The sequence below is a fragment of the Rhinolophus ferrumequinum genome, chromosome 21 (genome assembly GCF_004115265.2).
Source record: "Rhinolophus ferrumequinum isolate MPI-CBG mRhiFer1 chromosome 21, mRhiFer1_v1.p, whole genome shotgun sequence".
NCBI classification, from domain to species: Eukaryota; Metazoa; Chordata; class Mammalia; order Chiroptera; family Rhinolophidae; genus Rhinolophus; species Rhinolophus ferrumequinum.
The window spans coordinates 1,879,212-1,899,573 of NC_046304.1; the positions used below are offsets into that span (position 1 = coordinate 1,879,212).

General features: G+C 40.1%; 1 protein-coding gene across 1 annotated transcript in view; it reads right to left on the reverse strand.

Annotated features, from left to right (window-relative positions):
* USP22 (ubiquitin specific peptidase 22) overlaps positions 1-8,558 on the reverse strand; it is a 47,078-nt gene extending 38,520 nt beyond the window's left edge. The window contains exon 1 of the mRNA XM_033090004.1: positions 8,169-8,558. Within this exon, the coding sequence (XP_032945895.1) occupies positions 8,169-8,339 (171 nt within the window). The 5' untranslated portion in view covers positions 8,340-8,558. The remainder of the gene's footprint in view (positions 1-8,168) is intronic.
* Positions 8,559-20,362: the final 11,804 nt, after the last annotated feature.

Consider the following 20,362-nt stretch of genomic DNA (forward strand, 5'->3'; position numbering starts at 1 on the left):
AAAAAGTTAATTCCTCAAAGCAAAACAGTTAGAAAAGAAAAAAGTTTGCTTAAAAAAAAAAGATACGTTCAAAAAAATGAATAGGAAAAGAAAAAAAAGCCAGGAGAGAGCTCCCAGCAGCATTCTCACCATAGTCTCTAAGTACCTGACTCGTTTCCAACAAAGACTCATTTAGTCATTCGTGGAGCCAGTGACAGGTCCATTTCCCAGCTCTTGGTCTACTACCTACCAGACCGTGTATCCTGTCAGTCCAGGTATTGTGTCTAAGCCAGCAATAGCAGAACTGTTCCCAACGATGATTTCTACTCAAAAGATCAAATGAGATTCATTCATGTCTAAATAGACGCATCCCAGACTCCAGAACTGAAACAGCACTGATAAAAAGATGACCAGTACAGAACCCTAGAGTAAATCCTTTTCTAAAACACAGGGCAAAGTACCACTGACTCAAGACAAATAACACAAGAGCATTTTTCAACTGAAATGATCTCTCTTTCCCAGCACAATCCTGACACCACCTCTCTAGCTACTCTCCTTAGGTAAGTATCCATAACCTATAGTCACTTTGTAAAGGTACAAAACGGAAGTTAGGACATTACTTACACTCGATGAACCTATACTGTCTTTTCATGTTTTACATTTGGTTTTTTATTTCTCCCCTTTTAGCTACCTCCCTTGCTCCCTGCTGTTTCCTATATAAAACTGCACTTTTAAATTCATCTCAGGTCTGACGTCAAGTAGACAATCACATTTGAATCCCTCGGCACACCAAAAAATATATAGTTAAAAATGTCTTGCCTAAGACAATTCCTTCTCTAAACTGATTACCAGGATTACGTTTTACAAATTCTTAAATTCTCCAAATTGAAATCTTTATTTTTTTTTAAAAAAAGGAAAATATCCAATGCTGTTATCATTCAATGGACTATTGATTACACAGCTAAAAAGAGTGAGATCTATATGCATAGGCAACAAGTGAAAAAAGGAAATATACACAGCATGTACATTTAAATAAAAACAAAAACATGTAACTTTGCTATACATGTACACACATATAGGCAATTTTTTAAAAAGTCTAGAAGATGCAGCCAGCAAACAGATTTTAATAATGGTTAATGGTTCTTCTGGGGCCAGGGAACACTCACCATGTATATTCTATAAGTCTTTAAGGTAGTTTCTTTTTACACATTGAGAGTACATTCATATTATCATTTCTGGTAATTATTTTTAAAAAAAGACATGGATTCATGAATTTTAAGCTTCCTCAGTAAAACTTACCCACATCTGAGCATCTAGCATTATCTATGTATAGGCTAAAATTATCCTATGTTTAGGAATTTTCATTGGACAGCTACAAATACTCTAAATTTAAAGGCAGGTATTATCTTGCTATGTGACACCTCCTGCTTAAATGGCCTTTTAACAATTATGATTTCAATTCCTCAAAACAGAAACCCAGGGACAAGTGTTGACTCTGGACTACAGAGAGAATGGAAAGTTAAAAAAAAAAGGAATCATCCCACTGTCCTTCAAAGGGTGCCCATGCCACATTTCTTTAAATAGTGGTGTTAAAAACCACAAACGTAGAAAGAGAAAATAGTTTCAGTCAAGATGGCAGAGTAGGTAAATAAATGCTCTGTTTGCCTCCTCTCATGACCACATCAAAATCACAACTAAACTATAGAACCACCATCATTGTGGATCACCTGAAGTCTAATTGAACCAAAGCCCTACAACTAAGAACATGCAGAAGAAACCAGCTTCAGACTGGCGGGATGGGCAGAGACGCGGAATGAGCTGGTCCCACACCCATGTATGACCATTAAAAACCTGGAAGGATATTTCGGCTGTGAAGGTCTCCCCTGAGGAATGAGGGGTCCCAAACCTCACACCAAGCTCCCCAGCTTCCAATGCTGGGAAGAGAAGTTCACACAATTTCTGGCTGTGAAAACCAGCAGAGATTATGGCTGACTGAGGCAGAGGACAGCTAGAGTCCCAGGAGCTCCTCTTAAAGGTCCCACACACAGTCTTACTCACTGATGGACTCACTCACTCTGAGCTCCAGTGCTGGGGCAGCAGCTTGAAAGGCACCAGGGACATGTGGTGGGTAACTGAGTTGTTTGGCTGCAGGGCAAGAGCTTTCTCTCAGACATAAGAGCTGGTAGAATGCATTGTTTCTTTGTTGAGCCCTCCCTACTACCAGTGTGCATACCCAGGCAGCTGCCATATCTGAATCTCCATCAATCTAGCTAACACCATTCATGCACCCTGCCCTGGTGATTCCGAGACCCCTCCCTGGTGATTCCGAGACCCCGCCACACCCAACTTGCAGACTCAACCAAGCCAGTTCCAGTGGCTTTTCCATACAAACAGCCTATCTTGACTCATGCTGTAATGTATGGACTTTCCTAAAATCTCTCAAAGGCTCACAAAACCCAAACAAACTGCCTCTGGCTTCAGCGAGTTCCATACCTCTTGCTGAGCAGCCCCAAGCCTGGCACTAGCAGCAGCCAGCTCAGATCTCTGCTTGGCTTCTCCAAGCACATCCAAACCCAGCGCAGGGGGGCAGCCATCTGTGGATTGCTTTCTGGTTCATGCCAGATGGCCCTGGGCAGGGCACAGGCTGCATCTGAACTTGGCCTGTGGGTGAACCCCTTTCAGGAGGCGCAGGGGATGGCACTCCCAATGGTCAGCTTCAGACCGAGCCATAGCATCATAGGCTGCCTCCAAAGACAACACACCCGAACGGCAGACTGGGCAGGAACCAGAACCCCACTAAAGCAAATCCTGCCCTTTAGGATCAGCCTAAACTCCTACAGCTCCTCCACTGTGGTCACAGCCAGTCTTCGCAACCAATCAGCCTGAGGGTCAATCCCTCCTATTGATGTGCAAACACCAACCAAGGCTCAACTACAACAGAAGGGAACACACACCCACATAAGGGATACACCTGGAGTACCCAGCTCAGGTGACCAGGGAGACTGTGCCACTGGGTCCCAGAGGACACTTGCTACATGAGGCCACTCTACTAAGGCCAGAAGACATAAAGGATCTACCTAATGCATAGAAATAAACATAGGGAGGCAGCCAAAATGGGGAGACAAAGAAACACGTCCCAAATGATAAAACGAAAGTCCAAAGAACTGAACAAAATGGAGACAAGAAATCTACCAGACGCAGAGTTCCAAACACTGGTTATGAGCATGCTCAGTGATCTCAGGGAGATCTCCAAAAAAGAGATAGGAAACCTAAAAATGGAGATGGAAAACAAAAAACAACCAGTCAGAAATAAAGAATACAACAACTGAAATGAAGAATACATTAGAGGAAATCAATAGGTGAAACAGAGGATCAAATCAGCAATTTAGAAGATAAGGTCACATAAAACACCCAAATCAGAACAGCAAAAGAAAAATTCAAAAAAATGAGGACAGTTTAAGGGTCCTCTGGGACAACATCAAGCATACCAACATTCGCATTATGGGGGTACCAGAAGGAGAAGAAGAGAGAGCACAAGGAATTAAAAACCTATTTGAAGAAATAATGACAGAAAACTTTCCTAACCTGGCAAAGGAAATAGACATAGAAGCCCAGGAAGTTCAGAGTCCCCAACAAGATGAACCCAAAGAGGCCCACACCAAGACACAACATAATTAATGTGCCAAGGTTAAAGACAAAGAAGGAATCTTAAAAGCAGCAAGAGACAAGTGGTTAGTTACATACAAGGGAGCTCCCATGAGACTATCAGCTGATTTCTCAACGGAAGCTTTGCAGGCCAGAGGAATTGGCACAAAATATTGAAAGTGATGAAAAGCAAGGATCTACAACCAAGACTATTCTACCCAGCAAAGCTATCATTTAGAATCAAAAGACAGGTAAAGAGCTTCCCAGACAAGAAAAACCTAAAGGAGTTCATCACCACCAAACCAGTTTTACAAGGAATGTTAGAGGGATTTAAGACAAAAAAAAGAAAACAGATCAAAAACATTAATAAAATGGCAATAACTATATATCTATCAACAATTACTTTAAATGTAAATGGATTAAATGCTCCAATCAAAATAAGGTGGCTAAATGGATAAGAAAACAAGACCCTCACATATGCTTCCTACAAGAGACTCATTTCAGATCAAAAGACATACACAGACTGAAAGAGATGGAAAAGAGATATTTCATGAAAATGGAAACAAACAAAAAAACTCGGGTAGCAAAATAGACATTAAAACAAGGCCTATAACAAGAAACCAAGAAGGACCCAGTAATCCCACTTCTGGGTATTTATCCAAAGAAACCCAACACACTACTTCGAGGGGACATGCGCTCCCATATGTTCACTGCAGCATTGTTTACAATGGCCAAGATGTGGGGGCACCCTGGGTGTCCGTTAATAGAAGAATGGATAAAGAGGAGATGGTATATATACTGGGGATGCCAAAAAATTGTATATTCATGACTCACATTCATCTTTTGTTGTCGGTATATATCGAGTATTACAATTTTAATAGTTTTTCCCTTTCTTAAAATATGTATACATTTTTTGACACCCTCTGTATACAATGGAATATTGTTCTGCCAGGGAAGGGAATGGGTCCTTGCCATGTGCAGCAGCATGAATGGACCTGAATGGTACTGTGTTCAGTGGAGTATGTCAGACAGAGAAAGACAGATGCAATGTGATTTGGCTTATATGTGGAATCTAAGTAACAAAATAAACAAACAAAACAGAAACAAACTCATAGATACAGAGAACATTTCCATGGTTGCCAGATGGGAGGGGGGTTGGGGGGTAAGTGAAAATGGGGAAGGGATTAATAAGTACAAACTGGTTGTTACACAGTAGTCATGGGGACATAGGTAGGGTACAGCATAAGGAAAATGCTCAATATTGTAATAACTATACACAGTGTCAGATGGGTACTATATTTATCGGGGTGATAGATTGGGAGAGGGTTTGGGGAGCAGCATGAAAAACATAAAAGCATTAAGAAGTACAAACTGGTAGTTACAACACAGCCATGGGGGTGTGAAGTAAAGCATAGGGAATATACTCAATAATATGGTGGTAACTATGTATATAGTGCCATGTGGGTACTAGACTCGTCAGGGTGATCACTTCTTAAATTGTATAAATGTCTAACCACTATGCTGTACACCTGTAATATAAAATATTGAATGTCAATAAAGGGCAAAATAATACAATCATTTTTTTGGTGTTATGCCTTAAAATTGAAAAAAAAAAAAAGCAAAGAAAGAAAATGCATGCTAGAGTAAGGTGTTACTTCTGGATCTTAGAGCCCTCTAGCCTCTCACCCATCACTTCCCTGATAGATATCCTTCTTTCCAGCCCCTTTCCCAAACAAAAAAATTTTCCTAAGAATTTCTACCCAAAGAGTTACTTTAAGCCCCAAACTGTGCTTTAAAAGACTCAAAAGCAGTTCCCTGTCCTCCAGATTACTGCCCAAATTAAACCAGACTCAATGGTCCAAAATTACTATCAGTATGTTTGACAACTCTTCTTCACTTGTGATAAAACATACAGGTACTTGGTAAAAGTATTTACTATAGCTACAAATAAGGCTCTGTGTTTTGAGAATTAAGTTGCTCTAAAATTTTAATCACAGAAATGTTTCAAAGAAAGAAATTATATAAAAAACATTACCTGTACTCCGAAGTGCCTGTATGTTCAAAAAATAACATAGACTATGTTAAGTCATAACAGCCAACAGAACTGAAAATCACTGATGTTTTTATTGCTAATTTCTACCTTCACATACAAACCCTTATGGGACAAGACTCTTGTTATATTTACCACATGCCAGAAATGACAGGACAGGCCACTGTGGTAGCACTCAGTCCTGAATCATGAAACATTTTTACAGTCAGTAGTGCAATTCAAGCCTAAAGCAGGCAGAAAATTATCAAATCTGACCCTGTTCTTCTCACTCTCTGCCTGTGAAAAGAAGAATCGAAGTTTGGATATAAAAACCATAACCCACCTGTATTTAGATAAGAAAATTTAACTCCTGTTCACCCAGGGATTCATTTCTGTAGTTACACTGTAGCAGAGTGTCAATCTCACAAGGCACTTTTGTTTACAAAGATTGTTACTTAAGTTGGCATATCTTTGTAGGAAACTTATGGTTAAAAACAAAAATATATTAAGCTTATAGATCTGCTGAGAATCCTGTGCAAACTTTAAATAAAACGGATTATTCACTGTTAATCATCAGGGTTAAACTATTTTTCAAACCAACTCTTCCTTAACTGGGCCACTAGAGTGCTAGAAATGCAGTTACACAGGACCCACACTGAGACAAGAAAAAGATCCCCTTAATATTCCGAGAACAGATGAAGGATGTTTCGGTTCATGGTTGGTATACTACCAAAAAGGTACTACAATACTGACCTGAATTTTCAAAGAAATATTTATCACCACCTCTTGGCTGTCTATAGCTCAAGTTGTTTCTTCAACAGCTTTCAAACTAAGCAACTGACATTAAAAGACTAATCCAAGCCATAGACATCAAAAAAAAAAAAAAAGTGGTTCCTTTCTTTAGAAAATTAGACAAAGGATGGGTTAAACCTGACTCCCAACTTTGTTAAAAATTACAGGGGAGGGGGCGGGGGAGCGAAAAAGGAAGAGAGCAGGGGATTCCCTACTTAAAACAAGTAGAGCTGAATCTTGTGTCACATAAATGTTGACCAAGACTACTGCGCAGTAATAAGATCATCATCTGGAGAACACCGGTCAGCTGGATAGATTTTCTTTTTAAGGACACACAATTTCATTCGCAAGAATGCCACTTCGATCCTAATGTAAATCTGTTTCATCTCTGATTTTAGTTCATTCTAAGAGGTACTGCTTCCCAACACCACGACTGATTAAAAAAAGTTAAGTTTAACATACCTCCAAATCAGCAGATGTTACTTTTCCCATAAAAAAAACATGCTACTCAAGTGGAAATTGCCTAACGACTCCCAAACTCAGATGGTAAATTCCAAAACCGCGTTTAATTGTAAAACCAAGGTTTATTCAGATTAAAAGGAAAGAATAACATTATTTCCTTATTTCCAAATGATTGATAAGTCTAATCGCTTGGATGGGATGTATACCTGAAAAATAATTTAACACTAAACATTACTTCTTCGGTGTCTCACGGAAGTGATCAGGTTCTTGCTAAGACTCTTACCGCACAAAGCACGCCAAGTCCCACCTTCCCCTCAGACCAACCTTTTCTTTTAAACCCACTCCTTCATCGCCAGGTACAAGCGCTTCTACCAACGACATCGCGCTCAGAAGGATGCGGCTTTCCTAGATACGGCTCTCAAGGGCCACGACTCGCTACGTTTCTAACTGCCCACCCTGCTCTGCGGCTGCAGCCACGCCCAAACCTGAAATGGCACACACACAAAAAAGCCATCTCCCTATATTCTTGTAGACCCTGGACCCGGTGGGGCGTTTTAGTGAAGCACAGCGGTAACCACACCCTAATAATCCCAGCCCTGACACACGGTTCCGTTCCCTTGGCCCAGGTACTCTAAGGGGATACTCGGCTATGTAATGCATACTCAAGATGGTGGCAGGGAGCTGACCTGTCACAGACCACCACACAGGCCCCGGGTAACCTTTGTCCCCTATTAGTTTTTTGTCTTATTTTTTCTCAGTGCACCCATCCCCGACCCCTCCCACGCCTAGAGGATTCCGCCGAGTGGCCTCGCGCTGGAACGTCGGGCACCTGACTCCTCGGTACCAGGATTCCAACGCAACCCTGGGAAGAGAAAGCCGCCCCCTTCCAGACCCGCACTCGCCCACCCCCGAAATTGGACACGCTCCCGAGACCCCGCCCCTCCTCATTTCCCAGCCCCGCGGCCAGAAGCGAAGGAACACGGGGGAAGGGAGAGAAGGCGGGGGAAGAAAGGAAAGGGGTGGGGGAGGGGAATGAAAAAAGAGAAGAATACTCTCGTGCCCACCCCACCCCCGGCGTGCGCGGCCGGGCTGGGACGCGGCAGGCTAACGAGCCCTCCCTAACCTCTCCCTCTCGCCCCCCCGCCCCGGGCCCAGAAGCACCCCCTCCCGTGCGCGCCAGGCAGCGCTGCAAGAGAGGGGTCTCCTGCGGCCCCGGCGCAGCCCGCAGTTTCGGGACGTGGGGAGGCGGGGAGGGGCTCACCTTGCGCTTGCGGGCCTCCGCCGTGCCGCTCCACACGAAGCACTGGTAGATGGCCCGCAGGTTCTGCTTCCAGTTGTCCACCTTGAAGCTGCTCAGGTGCGAACAGCCCGGCGGCGTCACCACCAGCTCCGCGTCCATGGCCTCGCTCTCCGGCTCGGGCCGGGAAACCATGGGGGGCAAGGCCCGGCCGCGCGCGGGGGGCGGCGAGGGGGACGAGGACGACGCCAGCGCGGCGCGGGGGCTGCTCGGCGGCGGACCCCGGCAGGCCAAGGGTCTGGCGCTTGCACAAAGCACGGGCGGCGGACAAAGATGGTGCTGCACGGCCGCGGAGGGGGAGGTGACGGCTAGCCAGACGCCGCCCGCGCAGCGCTCCCCGGGTTCGCGGAGGGCGGGGCGGGGCGCGGACGCCGCGGGCTGAGACTACGTCATCCCCGGGCCGGTCGCGGGCGCCGCACTGCGCATGCTCTAGCGCCCTCAGGCCCCGCCCCCCCACCCCTCCCCCTCCTCCTCGGTGCCCGCAGGCTCCTGGACGAACCGCACCGCAGAGGGCCGCAAGAGGTTGGAATTAACGAGGGTCCGCCCCCACACTTATGCGATTGGTCGCCGACTGTCCAGTGGCACCAGCAGCCTTTTCCTTAGCTGTCAGTGTAGTCCATCTGGTTCAGAACCACCTCCCGGGACTGGGGCTAATTGACATTCCCGGTCTCCCATCCAGAAGTGGGGAGGTGGAGCCATGCAGATGATTGGGTGACGGGGGATGTCCGTCAGGGCACTGGACCGGTTTGCACCGGCCTGAGCTCTGCTGCAGAGAGGCGGAGCGACGAGCTGAGCTGTCCAAATCCTTGCAGTGTCGCGGGGCCTTGATCTCCAACCGCACTTTGCCAGCCAAGGCAGTACTTCCGTGTTTCACTGTCTGTTCCGTTGACAACAGAAGTCCTTCATCTGGACTTTCTGCAGGGCTCTCCATCTTCGAAGCTATCCCAGACATTACAGTGCTGTCACCGTGGATTGGAACTGCCACTGCCTGCTTGGTTCTGCTTCCTTGAAGCAGACTGGGGTCCCTCCCCACCAGGAATCCAGCATTATCCAAAGAAATAGGACGCGAGCTGCATATCTAATTTTAAATTTTCTAACAGCCACATTTTAAAAAATGATAAATAAGTGAAATTAAGTAATAAACTTTAATCCAATATAGCCACTATGTCATCTCAACATGTAAGCAATATTGAAAAATTATTAAATATTTTACAGTTTGGGGATGAATTCTTCAAGATCTGGTGTTTTACACTTACAGTATATCCAATTTATACTGGCCATATTTCAAGTGCTCACGGTTACTGTATTGGACAGCACAGGTCTAATCAGCGCACAAATGACTGTACCAGGGCAGACTGTGAAAAGATCTTTAAAGACAAATGCAAACAGTGTCTTGGGGGCGTAAAGGTCCAAAGGATCTGGGAAAACTTGGAGGCGGTTTGAGTGCTACTCACTCAGTAACTGCACTGCTAACTGCTTTGCTACATTCCTGGACAGGTTAAGAAAACAGCAATTGCTGTCCAGGTCAGTCCAAAGCAATCACAAGATTTCAAAAAATAAATAAGTGAGTAAAGATAATAATGGCATAGCAATTAAGACTGCAGGGTTAAATGGACTGGGGACAGGAATAAAGCATTTGTGGTTAGAACAAATTGCCAAGCACACTTTTACCCTGGTCCTTGGTCCCCTCTACCTACAACGTGTCCCACCCCATATTCCATGGCTTATACTCCCTAACCTCCTGCTGGGCTTTATCAGGCTCTGCCTTCTCAGTGAGGCCTTCCACTACCACCCTCCTAAAAATTATAACCCCCCTGAAATTCTCCAACACCTTACCCTGCTTTGTTTTTCTCCAAAAACTTTTTGACTTGTGTATTACTTATTCCCTCAGTCGTATAAACACCCATGAGGGTAATGATTTTGTGTGTTTTATTTACTTATATACCCGCCAGTGCCCAGAACAGTATTGGTTGCATGCATGTTCTCAAAATTACCTGTTGAAGTTAATTAATTAACATAAACTTTTATAGGAGAATCTAACAAGATCATTCTCAGAATAAAGCACTGGTTAAGTAATACACCCTATGGATATATTAGAGAAAGGAATAATATCACTTTATTAAAAAGTAAAATCATAAATAGTCAATAAGTTAGGAGATTCACCTCTATAAATATTATATGTAAGGAGTATTCCAATATTACTGGGCTTACACATATGATTTGATTTCCAGAATTGTTTGCTTAGAAATGGGTAGTTACAAAATAGTCATGGGGTAAATAGTCATACAAAATAGTCATATAAAGTACAGCATAGGGAGTATAGTCAATAATATTGGAATAACTATATGTAATGCCAGATGGGTACTAGACTCATCAGGGGAATCACTTCATAAATTATATAAATGTCTAAGCATTATGCTGCACACTTGAAACTAATATAAAATAATATTGAATGTCAACTGTAATTGGAAAAAAAAAATCTGTGCTAAGTTCAAGCCCCTAATATCTACAATAACGTTTTTATCAGTACGTCATACAACCATGGAAGAGTTCCTATGCTCTCTACTTGAGTTATAAGTAATTATTTGAAATACTCTGTAATCAGATAGCCTTACACATAAATAAATTAAAACAGAATATATTTGGGGCTGGCCCAGTGGCTCAGGTGGTTGGAGCTCCATGCTCCTACCTCCAAAAGCTGCCAGTTTGATTCCCACATGGGCCAGTGGGCTCTCAATCACAAGATTGCCAGTTCGATTTCTCGAGTCCCGCAAGGGATGGTGGGCAGTGCCCCCTGCAACTAAGATTGAACAGGCACCTTGAGCTGAGCTGCTGCTGAGCTCCCGATGGCTCAGTTGGTTGGAGCATGAGCTCTCAACCACAAGGTTGCCGGTTTGACTCCCGCAAGGGATGGTGGGCTGCGCCCCCTGCAACTAGCAACGGCAACTGGACCTGGAGCTGAGGTGCTCCCTCCACAACTAAGACTGAAAGGACAACAACTTGAAGCTGAACGGCACCCTCCACAACTAAGATGGAAGGGACAACAACTTGACTCAGAAAAAAGTCTTGGAAGTACACACTGTTCCCCAATAAAGTCCTGTTCCCCCTCCCCAATATAGTCTTTATAAAAGAAAAACACAGAATATATCCTTCAGAAGCAATTTCCAAAAGAGGCATGGACAAAGCTATTTAGTATAGCACTGGGGGTTGGGGGGGGGGAACTGTGCTGAAAACACCTTAAATGGCCATGAATAAGGAGAATGGTTGAATAAACTATGGGATAGCCATTCTAGAGAATACTATGCAGTTGTTTTAAAAAATGAAACATCTATAAATACTAATATGGAAAATCTGTAAGACATAAGTGAATAAAACAGACTGCATAAATATACAGACAATATGCTAACATTTACAGGAAAATAATACTATATGTAGGTGTATATTAAAGGGTTGGAAGAAACAAACAAATCCATCAATCATAGTTAACTTCTGGTAAGGGATAACTTAGTCTATAACGTTTGAATTTTTTACATTAAGAATCATATTATCTTTTACTAGAAAAATCATATTTTCTTACTTGAAAAGTTAAAAAGAAATGACAAAATGTCAAGATACGAGGGAGCACAAAGAAGCTTAGGCCCAGATAAAAGGGAACTTGCTCAAATGCATACATTCATACTGTTGTACAACATCTAGAAAACAGTCAGGGGTCCAAAAATTTTATTTATTCATCTCTCCAGGAAACAAGTTAGACTGCTCAATTAGAGTCCTGGCTCCACCACTTACTGTCTGTGTAACCTAGGGCAGATTCCTTAATTTTCTCAGCCTGTTTACTTACCTGTTAAAATTGGGGCAATATCAGCTCAGTGCTCATATTAAAGGGTTGTAGAAAGAAAGAAATGAGGTAAGAGTAAAGCTTGTAGCACATGCCTGTCATTTATTAAAGACTCATGAAACATCAGCAATTATTGATCTGGTAACTTGCAGAGCATTGAGATGATTAAGACAACATCCCACTTTAAGAATCCTACGTCCCTGTGGTGGAATAAACAGCAGTGTTAACAGTCAGTTATAGTTATATGAAATTGCAGTGATAAAGGAAAGTCCAGGTAATTTCAAAACACTCCGTGACATTTCTAACCCTAACCTCACCAGGTAGTAACAGTGGAAGAAATCCAGAAATGTTTCTATGTCTTACCTAAGTATAGAAGGATGGGCAGGAGTTTGCCAATTTTTCAAAATAAGTGACATGAGGAGGGATTTGCCTCAAAAGGCATTTGAAACCATCCATCGCACTAACATGGCCTAAAATGTATTCTCTATATTTATCTGTTATTTAATTTTTTTGTTTTCAAATAAAAAATTGTAAACACTGATAAAACTACGCTTCCAAGATAGCTCTGTAATATTGCCTAGACCAATCTGCCTTCAGATAACAACTCTGAACAGAATACAAAAAACAAATCCCAGAATGCATTGGAGATTGAAACAAAGCAGGCAGACCTGGGAGGGAGTAGACACTTGGAAGATGGGATCTGCCCAGAACAAGTAATCTTTCTAGGGTTTTTTTATGGCTTGTAAGATAGGCTATACTTGGAGGAGCTCAGGTGATAGGCTGAAATGCTCATAAAAAAAATAATAATAATAAAATAAGACAAACAAAAAATCAATTGTCTTTCTGAACTGAAAAAGCAGAGAACAGAGAACAGAACAATTAAAGCCACTGAGAAATGAGGAGAGTCAGAGAAAGGGAGACCCAGGGGCAGTGTATAAACTGTGTCCAAGTATCTAGTTGACCACTGAACCACTGTAGGGGAAATTTCAAGTAGTCCAATTAGAAGAAAGAAGTGAGCAGAGACTTAAGCTTCTACCCAAGAAAGAGTTACATTTGAAGTCAACTACCTTCTAAAAGAAAACTATGGACTCTCTTTGGAGGTACATAACAAAACCCCTATTATCAACAATATAACATTCAGGGTGCAATCTGTAAAAAGTAAAATAAACTAATATAAATGGAGTCACACTAAAATGGAGTTGCAGCTGCCATGCCAGAACTGCCTTGCACCTCTTATGCCTCAAACCTTTGGAATGTTAACACACAATAAAATAACCTTTGGACTGGGTCTAAAACATCATTCTGTCCTAAAGAACTGTTTGCAAAAATAACAAGAAAGCAGATGTTATGACTACCACACTGCTGACTACTGGACTGAAAAATTTAAAACACTGTTGAGTATTAGCATCTCTATGTTAGCTTATCTACGCCAATAGAAGTGCCTTCCTTCTATTAATATAATTGCTCCCCTTCCCTTTTTCATAAATACCCCTTGCCTCTATCTCCTAATTGAAACACTGCTTGGGTTTCTGCTTGAATCAGGGCTTCATGAATAACTGTTCTTTTTCCTAATCTCAAATAAGTGCTTGTTGCTTCTTACTTTGAAAAGCCTTTTATTTTTAGGTTATCAAATCCAACATTCTGATATATGAAGAATAAACAGGAAAACATAGTCCATTTTCAAGAGATAAAAGTTTTAGATAAAACCCTAAAATATTTGGAAGTAGCATATGAAGACTTCAAAGCAATTATGAACACTGTGCTCAGTAATGTGAAGGAAAATATACTTGAAATGAATGAAAAGATAGGAAATAGAAGTGAAATAGAAACATATAAAAGAAACAAACAGAAATCCTGGAATTGAATTATGCAATATCTGCTATAAAAAGATCACCAAGTGAGCTTAAGAGTAGAATAGAAATGACACAGGAAAGAGTCAGTAAATTTGTAGATCAGTTGAAATTATCGAATCAGCAGAATAGAGAAAATATTTTGGAAAAAAGTGAACAGAGGTTCAGAGACCTGTGGGACAACATCAAAAGTCCTAATATATGTGTAATCGAAGTCCCAGAAGAAGAGGTGACAGAATATGGGAGAGAAAAATATATTTGAAGACATAATGGTAAATCTCAAGTAGGATAACTATGAAGAAAACATGCCTAAACACAGCATAGTTTAACTACTAAAAACGAATAATAAAGAGCATATATAGATGTAGGTGTGATCAAGACCAACTCCATCTCTGTGCCCAGAGTTCATTTCATTCGTAAGTTTCGTACTGTGGCTTTTGACCAACTTGACTCTCCTTAGCAAGCATATCAAAGCTTTCTAGTTTATGATTACCCGTGTTCCTTAAAATGTAGCATAAATATTTTTGTTAGCAACAGCCAGAATGGCATAACAACCAAGATAAATATCAAACTGGTGATAATATTGATTATAAGCAATCAGTTATCAGAAGACCACCAGAATGCCTCTGGCACTACTGAATTCTTTTTCCTATTGTTTTGAAATTATTAGTCCCAAGTTATACTACTAAAACAGTACTGTAACAGAGGTCTGGTAACAGAGAATAATTTGCGCAAACCTGCTGGGCTGTCTGTTCACTCTGGCCCAATCTTCAACAGAGTAACTTACTCTATAATAAATTCTGTTTTATTTTATTGAGTTGCTTGCTATGTCTTTCGGTCTGAAGATATCTTCTCGTTATGGCAGCCATTACACCTTTGCCCCACTGTTGGACAGAGCAAATCTTGATAGCAGCTAGAGAAAAACAAGACATCATATACTGGAAATTATATATATAAATTTATATCACAAACCATGGAAAACAAAAAACAGTGGAACAATATCTTGAAAATGCTGAAAGACAAAAGTTGCTAATCCAGATTTCTTTATACAGTGAAAATGTCTATCAGTAATACAAGCTAAATAAATAAATCTCATATAAAAGAAATCTAAAAGATTTTTCTCCAGCAAATCTGTACTATGAGAAATGATAAGGAGAGGTAGGTCCAAGATGGCAGCATAGGGGGACACTGAGGTTGTCCCCTCCCAAGAACACATTGAATGTACAGCGATATTCAGAGTAATTCCTCCTGGGAGACAACTGAAAGACAGTTGAACAGCTTCTGCCCAACAAACAAGAGAGAGACTGCATAGAGAAGGTTGGGGAAGACGAGAGCTAAAATACAGGAACGAAGAAACTGGTGAGTACCTTGTTTACATCTCCAATGCACTTGGACAGCAGGCAGGAGCTCTATCCAGGTTCTCTGGCCAATCTTCGGGGCTGCTATAGTATGTTCCCAGCCACTCCTTCCTAAACTAGATCCAGCAGGAGCAGGAGGGCACCATAGCACACTTACAAGGGGCCCTTCCACCCGGAGATTGATCCAGCTGGTATGGAAGGATGATATTCATGCATGTGGGGCCTCCCCCAGCTGGAGAGAGCACAGAGCTAGCAAAGAATTGAGGTACCCACAGGCAGGGCTGCCCACCGTGGAGTGAGTAGGGTGTTATTTCGTGCTTACATGGGGCTGCCTCACCCGGAGAGGCTGTGGAACTAGCAAAGTGCGGGGTTATGTGCACACAGGGCTGTCCCAACTGAAGAAAGGGTGAAACTATTAGGGCCTTGTCACACATGCACGTAAAACAGCCCTGCCTAGACCAGTTTGAGCAATATGCAATTAAAGTAACAGGGCAAGCAGAGCATGCACACACGGGGCAGCCCTGCCCACACCAGGCAGCCTCACCTGGATCAGAATGGCAAGGACACACTAGGCTGACTCACCAGTATCCACTCCTTCTGGCCATACAGTGCACCAGGCAATGCATGCAACTGCCCTGATGACAACCGCTGTGCCAAAACTATCTGGCACAAAGATGCCATTTTTTCAAGATTGGTAGAGATAGGTATTTCATCTAACTCATAGGAGCACACACAGAAAGTCAAACAAAATGGGGAGACAGAAGAATTATCCCAAATGCAGAAACAAAGAAAAACAAAACAGAGAAAAACTAATGAAATGGAGATAAGTAATTTGTCTGGTAAAAAAATTGAAAATAATGTTCATAAGGGTGCTCAACAAACTTGAGAATAGAATACAGGAGCTCAGAAAGTACTTTAACAAAGATTTAGAAAATGTAAAAAAGAACCAATTAGAGGTGAAGAATATAATAACTGAAATGAAAATACACTAGAAGGAATCTACAGCACATTAATTAAGACAGAAGAACAGATTAGTAATCCGGAAGACATAATAGTGGAAATTATCCAATGAGAACAGCAAAATGAAAAAAAAAATTTTTTTTTAATGAGGATAGAATAAGAGACCTTTGGGATAACATCAGGCACTCTAACATTTGCTTTATAGGGATTCCAGAAGAAGATGAGAGAAAGAAAGAGACAGAAAGTATATTTGAAGAAATAATACTGAAAACTTTCCTAATCTGAGGAAGGAAACAGGCATCCAGGTCCTGGAAGCACAGAGAGTTCCAAACAAGAAGAACCCAAAGAGGCCCACACTAAGACATATTGTAGTTAAAATGGCAAAAGTTAAGGATAAAGAGACAATATTAAAGGCAGCCAAAAAAAAAAAAAAAAAAAAGCAACAAGTCACATACAAGGCAACACCATAAGGCTATCAGCCTATTTTTCAGAAGCAAATTTAGAGGCCAGAGGGAATGGCAGGATATATTTAAAGTGCTGAAAGAAAGGAACCTAAAACTTAGAATACTATAATCCGCAAGGCTATCATTCAGAATTCAAAGAGAGATAAGGACTTTCCCAAGCAAGCAAAAACTAAAGGAGTTCACCACGACTAAATTGCCTTTACGAGAAGTATTAAGGGACTTCTTTATGCAGAAAAGGTCATAACTAGAAATAAGAAACACAGGAAAGAAAAAATCTTACTGGTAAAGGCAAATACATAATAAACACAGTGAATCAACCACTTAAAAAACTAATATTAAGGTTAAAAGACAAAAGCAGAAAAATTAACTATAATTACAACAAACAGGAGACACACAAAAACAAAAGATGTAAAACAAGGTGTCAAAAACACAAAGAGTTGAGGGGGTAGTAAAAATGTTGTGCTTTTAAAATGTATTTGAACTTAAATGTGCATCAGCTTACAATAGACTGCTATAGATATAGATGGATATATATGAACCTCATGGTAACCACAAATCAAAAACCTACAAAAATATGCAAAAAACAAAAAGAAAGGAACCCAATAAAAAACGCTAAAGAAAAAGAACAAATCAAAAGGAGAGAGATCAAGAGAAGAAGAAAGAAACAGAGAAGAACAATAAAAACAACAAAAAACAATTAGCAAAATAGCAATACTTATCAGTAATTACTTTAAATGTAAGTGTACTAAATGCTCTAATCAAAAGACGTAGGGTGGCACAATGGATAAAAAAAACAAGACCCATCTATATGCTGCCTATAAGACACTAATTTTACATTGAAAGACACACAGAGACTCAAAGTGAAGGGATAGAAAAAGATATTCCATGCAAATATAAATGAGAAAGTTGGCATACCAATACTCATATCAGACAAAATTTGTCTTTAAAACAAAGAGTGTAAGAAAAAACAAAGAAGTACATCACATAATGATAAAACGGTTGATTCAAGAAGAGGATATAACAATTGTAAGGATCTGCACACCCAATATGGGATCCCCCAAGTATATACAGTAAATATTAATGGATATAAAGTCAGAAATTAACAGTAATACAATAATAGTTGGGGACTTTAATGCTCCTCTTACCACAATGGATAGATCATCCAGATAGAAAATTAATAAGGAATTGATGACCTAAAATGCTACATTAGACCAGATCAACTTAATAGATATTTTTAGAACACATCATCCCAAAACTGCAGATTACACATTTTTCTCAAGAGCGCATAGGACATTTTTCAGGATAGAGCACATATTAGGTCACAAAAGAAGCCTCAATAAATTAAAGATGATTGAAATTATATCAAGCATATTTTCTGACTATAATGGCATGAAACCAGAAATCAATTACAAGAAGAAAACTGGAAAAAATACAAATACACTGAGAGTAAAGAACATGATACTAAACAACCAATGGATCAAAGAAAAAAATCAAACAGGAATTCAAAAACTACTTTGAGACAAATGAAACTGAAAACACAACTTTACAAAATTTATGAGATGCAGCAAATGCAGTAATAAGAGGAAAGTTTATACATATACAGGCCTACCTCAAGAAGCAGGAAAAATCCCAAATAAGCAATCTAACTTTACACATAAGCAAATTAGAAAAGGAAGAACAAACAAAACCCAAAGTAAGTAGAAGGAAGGAAATAATAAAGATCAGAGCAGAAAAAAATGAAATAGAGACTAGAAAAATAACATAAAAGACCAGTGAAACTAAGAGCTAGTTTTTTGAAAGAATAAATAAAATTGACAAACTTCTAGCAAGACTCACCAAGAAAAGAGAGACAGTCAAATAAATAAAATCAGAAATAAAAAAGGAGAGATTACAACTGATACCACAGAAATACATAGGATCATTAAAGAATGCTATGAACAGTTATATGTCAACAAATTCTACAATCTAAAAGAAATGGATAAATTTCTAGAAACAAACAACCTTCTGAGACTAAACCGGGGGGGAAAATCTGAACAGACTGATTAATAGCAATAAAATCAAACTAGTAATCAAAAATCTCCCAACAAGCAAAAGCCCAGGACCAGGTGGTTTCACAGGTGAATTCCACCAGACATTTACAGAAGAAATAATACCTATACATCTCAAACTATTCCAAAAAATTGAAGAGGAAGGGATCCTTCCAAACTCATTCTACAAGGACAGTATTACCCTGATATCAAAACCAGACAAAGACACTACGAGAGAGAGAGAGAGAGAGAGAGAGAGAGAGAGAGAGAGAGAGAGAAATACAGGCCAATATCCCTCATAAACATAAATGCAAAAGTTCTTAACAAAATACTAGCAAAACAAATTCAACCAAAACAAATTCAACAATGCATTAAAAGGATTATACACCATGGTGAAGCGGGATTTATACCAGGGATGCAAGGGTGGTTCAACATCCACAAAACAACTAATGTGCATCATCACATAAACCAAATCAAGCATAAAAATCATATGATCGTGTCAACAGATGTAGCAAAAGCAATTGACAGAATTCAACATCCATTTATGATAAAAACTCTCAACAAAGTGGGGATGTAAGAAACGTACCTCAATATGATAAAAGCCCACAGCTAACATCATACTCAGTGGTGAAAAGCTGAAAGCTTTTCCTCTAAGATCGGGAACGAGATAACGATGACAGCTCTCGCCACTAGTATTCAGTGTAATATTAGACAGACAAGAAAAAAATAAATAAATAAAAGGCAGCCGAAATGTAAAAGAAGAAGTAAAACTGTCACTATTTCAGATGACTTGATACTATATATAGAAAACCTCAGTGAATCCACCAAAAAATAATATAATTAATAAATGAATTCAGTACAGTAAAAAGATACAAAATTAATATATAGAAATCAAATTTCTATGCACTGATAATAAATGAATAGGAGTAATTAAGAAAACAATCCCATTTACAACTGCATCAAAAAGAATAAAATACATAGGAATACATTTAGCCAAGGAGGTGAAAGACCTGTGCTCTGAAAACTATAAGACATAGAAGAAAGAAAACTATAAGACACAGAAGAATATACTGTGCTCATGGATTGAAAGGATTTAATATTATTAAAATGATCATACTACGCAAGGCAGTACACAGATTCAATGGAATCCCTATCAAAATATTGATAGCAGTCTTCTCAGAACTAGAACAAATAATCCTAAAATGTATATGGGCTCACAAAAGACCACGTATAGCCAACAATCTTGAGAAAGAAGAACAAAGTTGGAGGTATCACACTCCTTGGTTTCAAACTGTATTACAAAGCTATAGTAATCAAAACAGCATGGTACTGGCACAAAAACAGACATATAAATCAGTGGAATAGAACACAGAGCCCAGAAATAAGCCCTCACTTATATGCTCAGTTAAGTACAACAAAGGAAGCAAGGATATACAATGGGAAAATGACACTCTTCAACAAGTGATGTTGTGAAAACTGGACAGATATATGCCAGAAAAAAAAAAAGAAAGAAACTGGACCACTCTCTCATGCCATATACAAAAATAAACTCAAAATGGATTAAAGACTTAAACATAAGACCTGAAACCATAAAAAAAACTCCTAGGAATAAAAATAGGTAGTAAATAATTTGACATCAGTCTTAGTATTTTATGGATATGTCA